The sequence below is a fragment of the Cygnus atratus genome, chromosome 17 (assembly GCF_013377495.2).
Source record: "Cygnus atratus isolate AKBS03 ecotype Queensland, Australia chromosome 17, CAtr_DNAZoo_HiC_assembly, whole genome shotgun sequence".
Lineage (NCBI taxonomy): Eukaryota > Metazoa > Chordata > Aves > Anseriformes > Anatidae > Cygnus > Cygnus atratus.
Genome location: NC_066378.1, coordinates 3,781,905 through 3,794,408, shown reverse-complemented (window position 1 = coordinate 3,794,408; position 12,504 = coordinate 3,781,905). Strand labels below are relative to the sequence as shown.

At 51.0% G+C, this 12,504-nt stretch overlaps 1 protein-coding gene across 1 annotated transcript in view; it reads right to left on the bottom strand.

Annotated features, from left to right (window-relative positions):
* Nucleotides 1–325: 325 nt before the first annotated feature.
* SRRM4 (serine/arginine repetitive matrix 4) overlaps nt 326–12,504 on the bottom strand; it is a 33,017-nt gene continuing 20,838 nt past the window's right edge. Inside the window, exons 9-13 of the mRNA XM_035556796.1 lie at nt 5,818–6,155; nt 4,184–4,405; nt 3,844–3,960; nt 1,982–2,125; nt 326–1,393 (exon numbers count right to left, since the gene is read on the bottom strand). Coding sequence (XP_035412689.1) covers nt 1,129–1,393; nt 1,982–2,125; nt 3,844–3,960; nt 4,184–4,405; nt 5,818–6,155 — 1,086 coding nt within the window. The 3' untranslated portion in view covers nt 326–1,128. The remainder of the gene's footprint in view (nt 1,394–1,981; nt 2,126–3,843; nt 3,961–4,183; nt 4,406–5,817; nt 6,156–12,504) is intronic.

Below are 12,504 nucleotides of genomic sequence, written 5' to 3'. Positions count from 1 at the left end.
GGGAGGGAAAATATCCTCTTGTCTTACACTTGGAGTGCTGGGGCTGCTGATCCTGCCTTCAAGGGGAGCCTGAGAGTCTCAAGGAGAAATTATTTCCCCAAACCCTCCTTCTGTTGACAACTGCTGTCTGTTATGAGAACGGGGAGCTGGGATGCCCTGGCTCACACAGTGCCCTTCTGACCCCATGTGCTCTCCCTACACCCCACTGCGGGTACCCCGCTGGAGTTAACCCAGCACCCTTGTCTCCTCACAGTCCCACCTTGCTCTCAGAGATCAAGGAACCCTTAGAAAAACCTGAACTGTCCCCAAACTGCAAGAGAGTCCTCCAAGAAGGGAACCCCACAGCCTCACCTCTCACACTGTGACACCGACTCCCCACTCCCAAGTCTGCTTCAGACCTCAGCAGTGCGTTCACGAGTCACAGTGCTGGAGGGAAACAGAACGACCCTGCGAAAGATGAACCTGGTAGGAAAGGGCAGGAGCTTTTTTTTTTTTTCCCCAGGAATTAACATCAGGAGGGATTTCTAGCCTTCTATTTATAGCAGAGACTGGCTTATGGCAATAAATAAATATTCTCATGGAAGAGGCCTGCTGCAGAGCAGGCAGAAACTCTGGGGGAGACACCCATGGGACCTGATATTTGCCTTGGTTATGACAGGTCACCCCCACTCATCACCAAAGCTTCCCAGCAAATTCCTCCCTAAATGTGTCTCTTCCTCCAAGGGAAATTAATCTGCTGGCTACCAGTTTGGCAGGAGAAGAGCAAGGAGACAAATTCTTCCTTTGGACCAGCTGGTGGCTCTCGGAGGACGGCGGTGATGGGGAGATGGGGGATGTTGGTGAGGATGGAGCAGGTCTGTTGTAACAGGCTCTCCGCGGGGCGCTGACCCTCCTTCCAGCCCCGGCTGGGGGAGCCGGGACAGATCCATCCTCTCTGCAAGGCGGCGAAGGGGCTGCGCCGGGTGCACGCGGCCTCTTACTCTGTCCGAAGTGCGGAAGGGAGACCTGGTGCTGCCATCGCATCGGTATCAGGGGTGATTGCTATCGATGGCCGGGTAGGTGGGAAGGACGTGCAGAATGCCAGGAATTTGGAGGTGCCGGCAGCGTGCGAGCCCTCGGCGGCACTCCCTAGCGCCGCAGGCTGTCGGAGCTGCCTCCTGACTCAGAGCTCCTGCTCCGGCTGCGGCTGCTTCTGGGGCCTGAGCTGCGGCTGCGGCTCCTGCCCTCCCCACTGCTGCTGCTCCAGCTGCGGCTCCGGCTCGTCCGGGAGCTGGAGTAGCTCCGGCTCCGGCTGGGGGAGCGGCTAAAGGTGCTGTACCAAGAGGAATAGCTGCTGGCGCTGCTGGAGGAGGAAGGACTGGGCCGATAGTAGGGGATGGGGCGTTTGCGGGCACTGTGGGGACAAAAAGATGTGGATTACCAGGAACGCCAGGACAGATTTACTGCCTAAATCTCCAAAAAGCACTGTTTATGCCGTACGACAGCCTCCCAGCTTATTTGTTTATTTAAAAGAAATAAAGTAGGTATCTGACAGGCTTTGGGATTCCACTTCCAGGGCCCTGGGGAACGCCCCAAGCACCAAGTCTGAGGCTGGGCTCTGCCTGATGCTGTCCCCAGAAGCCCTCAGCTTGAGGCTTACAGGCTCTCTGTACCCAGGACATCTACCACAGGAGAGGGCGAAGCAAAAAGCCTGTAGGGGGATGCATCTCGTATCTGATGCCCTGCTCTGACTTCATCTGTCTTTTTTCTTCAGTGGCTGTAAACGAGACCCCTGAATCCTCTCTCTGCCCCTAGCTGGAAATCCTGAAGCTCTAGGAGTGGCAGACGGGCCTTCTGATCAGGCTCAGGGGAACCGGTCTCCTGCTGGAGCAACCTCCACTGGCAAGGACTGGGACCAGAGGACAGCCCATGTCCCCCAGCAGGGACAGCTGAACCTGCCTCCCTCCGAAGCACAGGCCTGTGTCACAGAATGTCCCCGTACCTCGTGATGCGCCGAGCTTCCAGGTGGCTGGGGGAGTCTCTCCTGCGTTTCCTCAGGGGCGAGTAGGAGCACCGCCGCCGCCGGTCACACTCCCTGTGCGACTCCTTCTCGCTGGAGCCGTACTTGTGCTCTCGCTCACGGTCCCTAGGGAAGGTTGGGAACAGTCAGCGCTGGGCTCGTGCAGGTGCAGTTGGCTGGGTGGGGGTTGAATGCACAGAAAATGACCCACAAAGGCACACAGCTCCGAAAGGGAACACCCTAAAGCTCAGTGCTCTGCTGGCATCAGCCCTGCACACACAATCAGCTGGGCAGTGAGACACTCATCTGGCCTGACAGACAGACACTGACCGATTCTGGGCTGCCTGGAAGATTCAGCAGCCTCCTGGCTGCCCCACGCTGCTGAGCTAAGATGGCTTCCCCGTACCCGTTCCTGTAGCTGTGCTCGGTATTTCCACAGCTCTGCTAAAGCTGCTCTTGCTGGCTGTGCTGCAAAACCGGGCGAGCACAGCCCTGCCAGTGGGCCCCACGCGTGCCGAGGGCCCCAGGTATCCCTGCAGGGCCGCGCGGCTCCGCATGGCTCGCCAGAAGGAGTGTCAGGGTTGCTATGGTTTTATCTTTTGTTAAATTCCCATACACGTCAGCACAGGCCCTTCTGCAGAACACAGATGATTTCATACACCCCGTTCCCTGCTTGGTGCCATCTGCAAAGCGCTACGTTACAGACCAGGAGCCCGGGCCCTGCACACAGGAAACGTTCTCCTACGGCAGAGCAGGGACTGTCGCAGCTTGCAGGAATCAGGCCCCGGGAATGTAACATTTAAGGGTGCCAAATGTTCACAGTATGCTCAGCAGCAGAGATGTTACCAGAAAAAAAAAACTGCCCAAAGGCATCTCCAGGGCTGAGCTGTGAGATGCATGTCTTCTGCAGGGTGTGGAGTGAGCAGAGTCTCCTGGACCGTGCTTCCCCTTGCATGGTTGAACGAGAGCCAGCATGAGGGTACCTGGCATCTGCCCACACAGCAGGGACACTTCTCAGGGCCTGACACCTCTTTGGCAGAGCTGCAGCCCTGAAAAGCAGAGTGTCTTTCCCTGCTGCACTAAGATTTCTCTCTGACAAGGGCTGCAGCCCCGCCGCAGGGGTGTGCTGCTGGCTGCCGTGGGCTTCTTGGATGATGGAAGCCACGGGCAGACCCAGCTGGAGCCTAACGCTCTGCCCACTGCTCACAGCCCCGTTGCTGGCCCCCAGCACGACAGGGAGGGCACTCCCCGGGTTTTCCTGTGAGGCACCTCCTACTTGCACGAGGCCCTGGCAAACATCACCGAGCAGCCATCTGTGCACTCTGCCGAGCAGCGTGTTGTTCGCAGCAGCTCGGAGCGGAGGAAGAGCCGCCTCGCACACCGCACGCTCTGAGTATGAGGTGCTGTGATGCTTCAGTGCCGGGGATATACCAGCCTCCCTCCCTGCCCTGAAAGCAGGACGTTTCAGAGTGAAATTCCCCTGAATCAATGCAGGGTGGTTATTCCTTGGCTACAGGAAATCCCCTCTTGCCACAGAAAGCGAAAGGCTCACTGCTGGGCTCTTTCCTCTGCTACCACCACCAGCTCTGGGGCAATAAATGGGAAGACATTTCCATAGGGCTGCAGGCCAACATAACATGCTGATATAACCCTTGCTCCATGTCTCCCTGCTCCTCCTTCACTCTGGTGAGGAGTATTGGGGTGCCTGAAGCACCTAGTGAGGAAGCTTGGGGAGCAGTTTGGGGCTGACAGAGGGACCCAGAAAGCAGGCTGGAGTACAAGCAAGCGATGGAGGCAGTGGAGAGGCATGAGGCAGCAATTATCACATGCAGAGACAGATGTACCTGCTAGGGCTGTAGCGGGAGTAACTGGGGCTCCGGCGAGGCTTTGAACTCCTGCTTCCAGGACTTTTTTTGCAGGATTTGGAAGAATAGCTGGGGGACCGTGAAGAAGACCTGGGGATAGAGAATAAACACATGAATTAAAGATGCTGGAAGATGAGACAGGTCCAGATTCCTCCTAATCTAGGCTAATGGGGGAAGAGATATCCCATATTGCAGGAGCTATGTGGCTCCCTACGTACACACACAAACCTTTTCACCCACTTCCTCAAGGAGTCTGACAGCCTGCAAGGGGCTGGGCATTGCCCAGGGTCACAAAGACAGCTGTTTGCACTGGCCTTACCTCTTCCCTGAAGAGCAGGACCTGCTTCGGGAGTACTTGGGGGAGGCCCTGTGGTGTGAGGAGCGGGAGCGGCTGGAGCGGCTGGAGCCAGGGGAGGACCTGCCTGTGCTGCTGTACGACTCGCTGCGGGAGCACGGCCTTGCCGGGGAGCTGGGGGCTGGGGACGGGGACAAATTTCGCTTCTTCTCCTCCGAACAGCTGAGACACAAGGACAGGCACGCTCTGAAAACATATGTATTTGGGTGGTCAGTTAAGCCGTGACTTACAGCTTACATGAGCTAACAGCACTCCCATCCTCCCAGTCCCAAAGCGGGGATAAAAACCTCCTGATTTCCTAGGCTCCTGCTGCAGGAGGCCCAGCGTGTGCGGTCAGAGCCCAAGAGCTCAGCCTCCAGGCTGTGGGCCAGGTCTCAGGCAGCTCTTCTGCCCCATGCCCTGCAGGCCCTGGGGAGGCAGCGAGGCAAGGAGAAGCCCTACAGCAAGGAAAGCCAGGGCTCCGGGCCTGCACAGCCGTGTGAGCACGCACGTCCCACCACCTTTCGAGAGGCCTGTGTGAATCCCTGCACTTTCAGGAGAAGTGTCCTGGCTGTGAATCGGGGCTGGCCTACCAACAGCAATGGCCAGCTGCAATTCCAGCTCCACCCATGCGAAGGCAGAGTTATCCCACTGGAGTCACGGTGTGAGAAGTATATAGGGCCTCAAAATTGTATCCTCTGACTGAAAATTCAGGACTTGTTCTTCCTAATACCAATTCCCCTGGCTCCTTCCCACTCCTGGACCACAGCCTGGCTCTAACTTTTGGTGTTTAAGACCTGAGGGCCTGGAATTGCTCCCTAACACCACTGCCTGAGCACAGCCTTGGGTACCAGCCCTTGTGCTTCAGCGCCTTCATCCTCAGCATCACTGGGCAAATCCCCAGGAAAGAGAGGCAGTGATGGAGGCTGGCACCTACATCCCTCTCCTGATGATGTCTTGTGGCACCAGACTGTGTTTGACTCCAGCTCCAGCAGCATCGTGGTCCCAGTGCACAGAGCTGCTGCTGTGTTATCCCATAGCCAGCACAGCACCTGCCTTTCCCTGTGCTCCCCACGTGCACAAAATGCTATCTGGTTGCCCAGGACCAGTCCTGAAAGAAGGCAGGAAGGCACAGACTGGATTAGTCTTGTTGGACAGGTGAAAAAACAGCCCATAATGGTTTTAGTGAAAATTAATTGCGTTCCCCTTCCCCACAGTAAAATAATTTGCAAGGGAACCCCTCAGGCACCTTTCCAGAATTTGCCCAGAAGGATCAACAACATGGTCGTGTCCAGCAGAGCAGGGCTGTGCTCAGGACACAGCTCTGCACAGGGCCAAACCCCAGGCGAGCCACATTAATGCCAGAAGAGCAGGCATGGGCATTGCCCAGGGGTGCGATGGCTGGGTTTTCGTCTTCCTCCTCAGGCTAAAGCATTGCTCAATGCTGGGTTCCCGACTCCAGACTGGCAAGACCGCGGGTCTGATTTACATCTAACTCTCTCCAGACCACAAAAACCTCCCTGCCAGCTCATCACTGCAACTGGCAAGCAGGCAGGAGATACAGAGCAACGCCGTAGCAGGTATTTGGCTGCCAGCAGCAGCTGCTGGTAATCACTGACCTTCGGTCTTGTCCCTGGGCATCTGGAGACAGATTTTCCAAAGCTGTCGCCTTGGTCTGGGAAAAGCAACTGGTGAAGGAATTTCCTGAATCAGAGCTGTTATCACTGTTGGCCAGTTTGGGCTTCCCGGACGAGAAGGCATGGCCAAAGCCATCATGGACTAGACTTCTTTTCTCCTGGCTGTCCTTTGACCTGGATGAGCTCGTTTGAGTGGAGGGAGGGGAGGAAGTATCGTTTCCTGAGTCATATTCATGATACTCTCCGTTCTGGCTGGCTAGGTTGCCAGGCGGGCTGTCTGTTTTGGTAAAGAGGTCAGCAGAAGACCCTGACTGAGAGATCTGAAAGCAAAAAAGCCATTTGGCATTGTTTGAACATTTTTTTAAGGGGGATTGTTTTTGGTTTTACTTTGATTTTTTTTTAAATAAACCCAGAAATTTTACCATCATGATGCACTGAAACAAAAGGAAAGAAACAAACAAAGTAAGAAAGCAAGAAAGAAAAAGAAGAAAGAGAAGAAAACAAAAGCACATATCCCTGAAAGAAATCCACAGTAAGAAGAAACTTCTTTTCCCCCTGCTATGATAACGGGAAGATTTAGAGATCATGCAAAGAGTATCAGCATGCGATTCATGTTAAACAAAAGAGTTCAACAAAGTAAACGGGCAACCAAACAATCAAAGTAACTAACTAAATAAAAAAAGGCGTAACAGAGGAAAAAGCCCTTATTTAACCTAAAAGGAGGGAAATTTAAAAGAAAAAAAAAAAAGGAAAATACATACAAAAAAACTACATAATTCTTGGGGGAAAAAAAAAAGAAACAAATTCTTAAATAAGTGATTTTTTTTAAAAGCTTCCTTAATGAAGAGGGTGAGTAAATGTCACTAAAATAAGTAAAAATCAAATCAAATCAAGGGCTTCTGTACAAAGTAAAAAATGGCAAAATAAACAAGCTTAGCACTTTGAAAATTAAAAAATAAAAATAAAAATGGGGGGAGAGGAAAAAAAAAAAAGAAAAATCCCTCTGGAAATAAAAGGTATACAGACACTTCTTTGTGTGCTTTTTTTCCCCCTGAAGAAGATATAGCTAATGCGCTCAAGTGACCTCTAATAAATTCCCTGGTGTCTTGCGGATAGCATCCACTTACCCATCAAGAACTCCTCCTTTAGTAGGTAAGGTGTAAGAAAAAAGGAAGAGCGGGCAACATAAGTCCATCATTAGAGTCTCAAATTACATGAAAAAAACATAAACCCTCTCTTCAATCCACACTGCCAACTGTTCACTTGACTCCGCTATGTAAATGTCAAGCCTGCTTTTTGTCTGCTTGCTTGTCTCACTTATTACTCATTTTTGTTTCCTTCTGGTTTAAATTAGGCTATCCAGCCTGCTCCCGGAGGCTGATCGCTTGTGCTGAAAAGTCGTGGCTTGCACTAAATCCCCTCGGGTTTCCTGGTGGCCCACGGACACATGGAAGTAGCAAAAGGAGCTTGAAGGAAGAAGCAAAAAAATAAAGTAGAGGAGGGAAAAATATCCCCCTTGTTTTGCTGGTTTGGAGACCTATTGGGATGGGTGATAGCCCTGCTCCTGCCGTGGTGTTCAGCTATACCCGGGCTGGTTTTCGGTGGGCTGCTGACCCTGATGTGGCGAGCAAGGACCCCATATCCACATGGCTGCCTTGGCCAGGGCTGTCATCTGGGACCCTGAGCACCACCAGGGGCTTTACATCATTTGAATATTTTAACCCTTCAGTTTTAATTTTATTCATATCTATTAGAGCCAGGCCAGGAACGTACCAGCACTGGGCAGTGGGGCTAGGTTAGTGCCAGCGCCTGCTCTTGCTATGGGGAGAATTAGGGCCAAACACAGACCTAGCATGCCTGGACCCTTGTGTGGCCTCCTCCTTTTTCACTGCTCTCCTAACTGCCACCCATATCGTTCGGTCCAGGATTTGCAGTGTGGATATGTATGCTTGATTCCCCCCACTCCAGACAGTCCTTCAGCGCTGTACCTGCAAGCCAAGCTCCCTCCAACCCCCCGAACGTCCTCTGGGGCACGCAGCGCCCTCCCTCTGCTTCCTTTGTGCTCTCCGAGCCACTATGGGGAGCTGGGATGTGCCCTCCCAAATCTGGGGTATTCTGAGCCAAGAATCAGGGGGGCTGCTCTTGATTTAATTTAAGAGGTGCTAACTGGGACACGGAGGGTGACTCAGATGCACACTGAGACCAGCACCGACTGAAACTGGAGGGGAGCTGCTCCAAGAGCAGAGCTGCCGGAGCACACAACAGCTCTCAGCGAGCAGTCCGTGTTGAACGAGGGCTGTTCACAACACCCTCGTGCTCTGAAAACACCTGGGCTTGGAGGATCTCCAAGTACTTGCTGCTTGTTTAGTAACAGGCAGTGTTTCTGGGACAAAGCACAGAGGGACAGGAATTATTTCATCCCATCCCATCCATGCCAGAGCTGGGGACTCCCCATCTTCTCCCATCTCTGCTCCGCACTAACCTGTAAGTAACTTCTAAGCCATGCTCATGTCAAAGGAGCATAAGAGAGCCAGCTATCCAGCTCTCCTGTTTTCCACCAATTCTTTCTGAAACCCTGACACGGCATCCAGAGCTCTGAGGGAATTGGCATCCTTGGTCTGAACCACAACTCTCTCCCCAGGGGCATCCCAGAAAATACAGGACTGCGCTTTCAAACATGGAACCAGATTTTTTATTGTTTTTTTGAGATGGCTTATGGCTTGCATTATACCTGAACCCTAACCAAAAGGCAGTCAGCTCTTGACTGCATTTTATTTATGGGTGTAAAAGACCTTGTGAGATGCTCCCTGGCTACGCAGGTAGGAGGCCTGGGGCGGGCTGCTCAGAGGGACACGGCCACCAGCACTGCACGTGCGTACACACCTCACTTCTCCCTCCCAATCTAAACCAAAGGGCCTTTATTTCTTCACAGCTGAGAAATCCACCTGTTTCTTCGCATTTCTAAAACAGCTTTTAAGGCTGCCTTTGGGACCTGGGATATGTGCTCTTGCTTTGCCTTTGCTGAAATCTACCTTCAAAGTGACACCTGTTGTCAGCACATCACTAAATCTAGCAAAAAACTGAGCACTCAACAAGCTCCTCTGTAGCTCCGCTGCTGCAGTAGCAGCACTCTGGGAAGAGGCAACACGTGGATATAATTAAATCATAGAGCCTGCAGTCCTTGTGAGGGCTGGAAGGCCCGGCCTGGGATTTCTGTCCTGCACCAGGAGCCAGGACAGGCCTCAAGGTGCTCGACTTCTCTGCTCAGAGACAACTTCCCCATCTGACGGCCTTGGCTTTGCTCCTGGTTCCATTTTCCTGTTTGTGAAAGGCACAAAGGCCACACAAAATGGACACCAGGAGCCGCATCTGAAAACACTGCGCAGAGTTCAACTGAATTCTAATGGCTTTTTTATTTTTCTAGGTTTCTTGAAAGAGCCTGGTCTTTCATGAATCTAATTTTCTCTGTGTGAACATTTGGCTTCCCCTCCCTCCCCCCCAGTAAGTAATTAAATAATCTCAGTGAACTTTGCTTCTTTCAGCAGGGGACCTGCTGCTGCCCTCAAGAAAACCTAAGATATACACTTATTGTTTGGGGGTGTGGGTTTTTTTTGTTTGTTTCATATCATTATTTAATCAAGATGGAGGTGTGAGCAGAAACGAGGCCCTCACTCGTACTTCAGAAGGTAATTTCAAGTGTGCTCATAGATCAAGAGGCAGTGCAGACTAATAGGTTACAAAAATACAATCACCACTCGTCTTCCAATTAAATTGAACAAGTCCATTTACTGTGCTTCAAACAGCCCCGAGGAGAGATAGGGCTATAAATTTTCTCAGCCATAAGGGGACCGAGGCCCATCAATGAGCAGCGTGGCACAGCCTCACTCATAGCCAGAGGGTTTCTTTCTTGGGTCTCGTTCTCTTGTTTTGCAACTCATTTCAAAGCAGAGTTAATTTCTCTTTCAGGGTTGTGTAACGTCTCCCCTCCCTCCCTCTTTCTGTGCGTTACACTAATGAAAGGAACAAAAAGCTTGCGTCAGTGACCCCTGCTCCCCGCGAGGGCCGGCAGACAGCTGCCGGCGCACGATGCAGCACCTGCTGCGAGGGGCTGCGAGCCTCCCTGGAGATGGTCCCCTTCGGGACCAGCGGGGACATGGGGCTGCCCTTCACCCAGGGGAGATGCCCCAGCTGAAAAGCCAACGAAAAATCTTGTCTGCCCACCAGGGTGCAGCCAGCGTGGTGTGACACAGGCCGGAGGGTCTGCAGCTCAGCTCCGGGCCAGGCTGGAATGGCTTTGGGGTGACGGTTTGTGTCGGGACAGCTGCTTTGGGGTATTGCTTGGTCCTCCCGTGGCTGCACGCACCCCTGCCTCCAACTGAGCACTGAGCTGCAAAATTTTCAGGCAATAATCAGCGTAACTTCAGTCCTCTGGCTGGGAGGGGGAAAAATGGAACAGCAAAGGGAGCACCTTCCATATTGAGGGGAGGCTTTGCCTTTCAGCTCTTTAAGGGCCCTGTTTGTTCTCAGAAGCACAGCGTGCAGCAGTGAAAAGAATAGCTTTTCCTATATAAACAAAATCCCAGGCTAGAAAAAAAGAAAAAAAAAAAAAGCAAGAGTGAGGCAGCCTGCAAGTCTGCTACAAGACTCCCTGAGCCCTCCTGCACGCAGCGTCCCAGCCCCTGTGCAGTATTTCCCCGCTTGTACCTTCCTGCAGACCCGCTAGCACAAAGACAAACAGCACTACTTGCAACAACTGTACCCCACTGAGCCTCGTTGAAAATTTGGGTCAAGCCTATGTTAATTTGTGACACTGTAAATGAGCTTCAGTGAAAGTAAAGGAGCTGGCAGGGAAAGTACATGCAGAGTGCAGCTATCTTCATCAGGTACAACAAAGGCAATTAAAATTGCACCCTGCAGGTATTTATATTGCACTGCTCAACCAAAAGCACGAGGGCATGTAATACAGCTGTGTTGCTGTAGAATAAGTGTCTGCAGCAGGTTAGGGGGGCTGCTAAGAGGTGCTGCATATTACCCACAGTTTCTCAGCACGCTGAGGCACAGAGCCACAGCCCTATTTCTCAACAGGTATCTGTTGTGGCTGCATGTGATTAAAGGGAAAAATTAGAGTGAGAAGCTAGGAACTTCATTGCTCAGAAGTAGCAGGGAACTCTGGGGTGTTTCTGTGTGTGTGCATATGCATGCATGCATCAGCTTGCACATAAAGGCAAGAGGGAAAGAAGCAAGGTAGGTGCATGGGCAGGGCACTCTTTGTGTGCTTTCGCCCTCATAATTAAAGGTAAACTGAGTTAGATGTGGCCATTCCAATAGAAAAGTAAAACAATGTGTGGAGGCAAAATTTACCACACAGTGCTTCAACTTGTCAGCAGAAAAAGAAAATAGAATAAAAACTGGCTTTAAAAAACCTTTGGATTTGGAAATGCTATAGCATTACCTCAAGGAAGTTTGTGTATTGTCTGTCTGGGTTTTCTCTGCATGTCAAGATCCTACCAAAAAAATCTCTTTCCTTTTGAGATACCACGATGCATCTCCCCATGTAACGATGGTTTGGTTTGGAAGCTTAGGCCAGAAGAAAGCGCAGGGAGTGTGATATAACAACTCCCACTGAAACTTGGCATTTTTTTTTAACCCAAATTCTGGATTTTTCCACAAAAACATTTTCTGCAAGAGCAGACAGCTGAGCATCACGAATCCAGACCTCTCTCAATGTAGATTGACAGAACTAAGCTCCTTTATAGAGCAACCCTTGACCTCACAAAAAGGAGAGCCATACAACACTTGTGTATAGGCATTAATAGAGAAGGCTAAAAGTTTCCATCCCATTTTTCCCTTGCCAGTTTTGAATACATGATATTTAATGACCTTATCTAGAAAAAAATCAGGGGCAGCACTCAACCAGGGGCTTCAATTTAAACAAGTGCTTAAACAATGTCCCAACAGAGTGTACTTCTTTCTGGGAACAGAGAGGACACTAGTGGATTGTGTAATAAAGGTATTGACACCTTTTTGTCACTGAAATATTTGCCTATATTATTAACCCTAGCTAGAAAGAACACAGCAACAGCCTGATGACTTTTGCTCTGCATCCATTACCTGCATCTGTAACTATAAAACTGATTATAAAACTGATATAAGACTGAAACCCCTGCCCTGCGACTTGCATGCTCATTTACCCCAAATGAGGCAAGTGGAAAGCAGAGCACAGCATGCTTGAGTTTAGCTAATTTTAAAGGTTCTTACAATTTTAAATTAGAGTTTACTCTTGCTCTGGGAGCAAAACAGTTGGCAATTGGCCTCACAGGACTCATGAAGCCTGGCTTCAGAGAAAGGAAACCTCGTACCAATTAAAAAACAGACCTACACCTGAAATATGCATGTAAAGTATGCAGCTTGAACACCACCAGCAAAACCCTGGTGACGAGATGCAGTCTTTGGCTGGCTGGTTTTTGAAAGGAGCTGCGAACTCATTCTGACCTTCCTAAGTTGACCCAGGGCAACACCCCAGGCTTGTAGCAATGAAAGCTTCTGTTTGTTATTCTTTCTTTTCATGTGTGCACACGTAGACACGCACCTAAGTATGGTGCTCACGTTCTGTTCTTGCTCTGCCTTATATGGCTTTATAAGCAGTGACTCACGTGTACTACATACTCA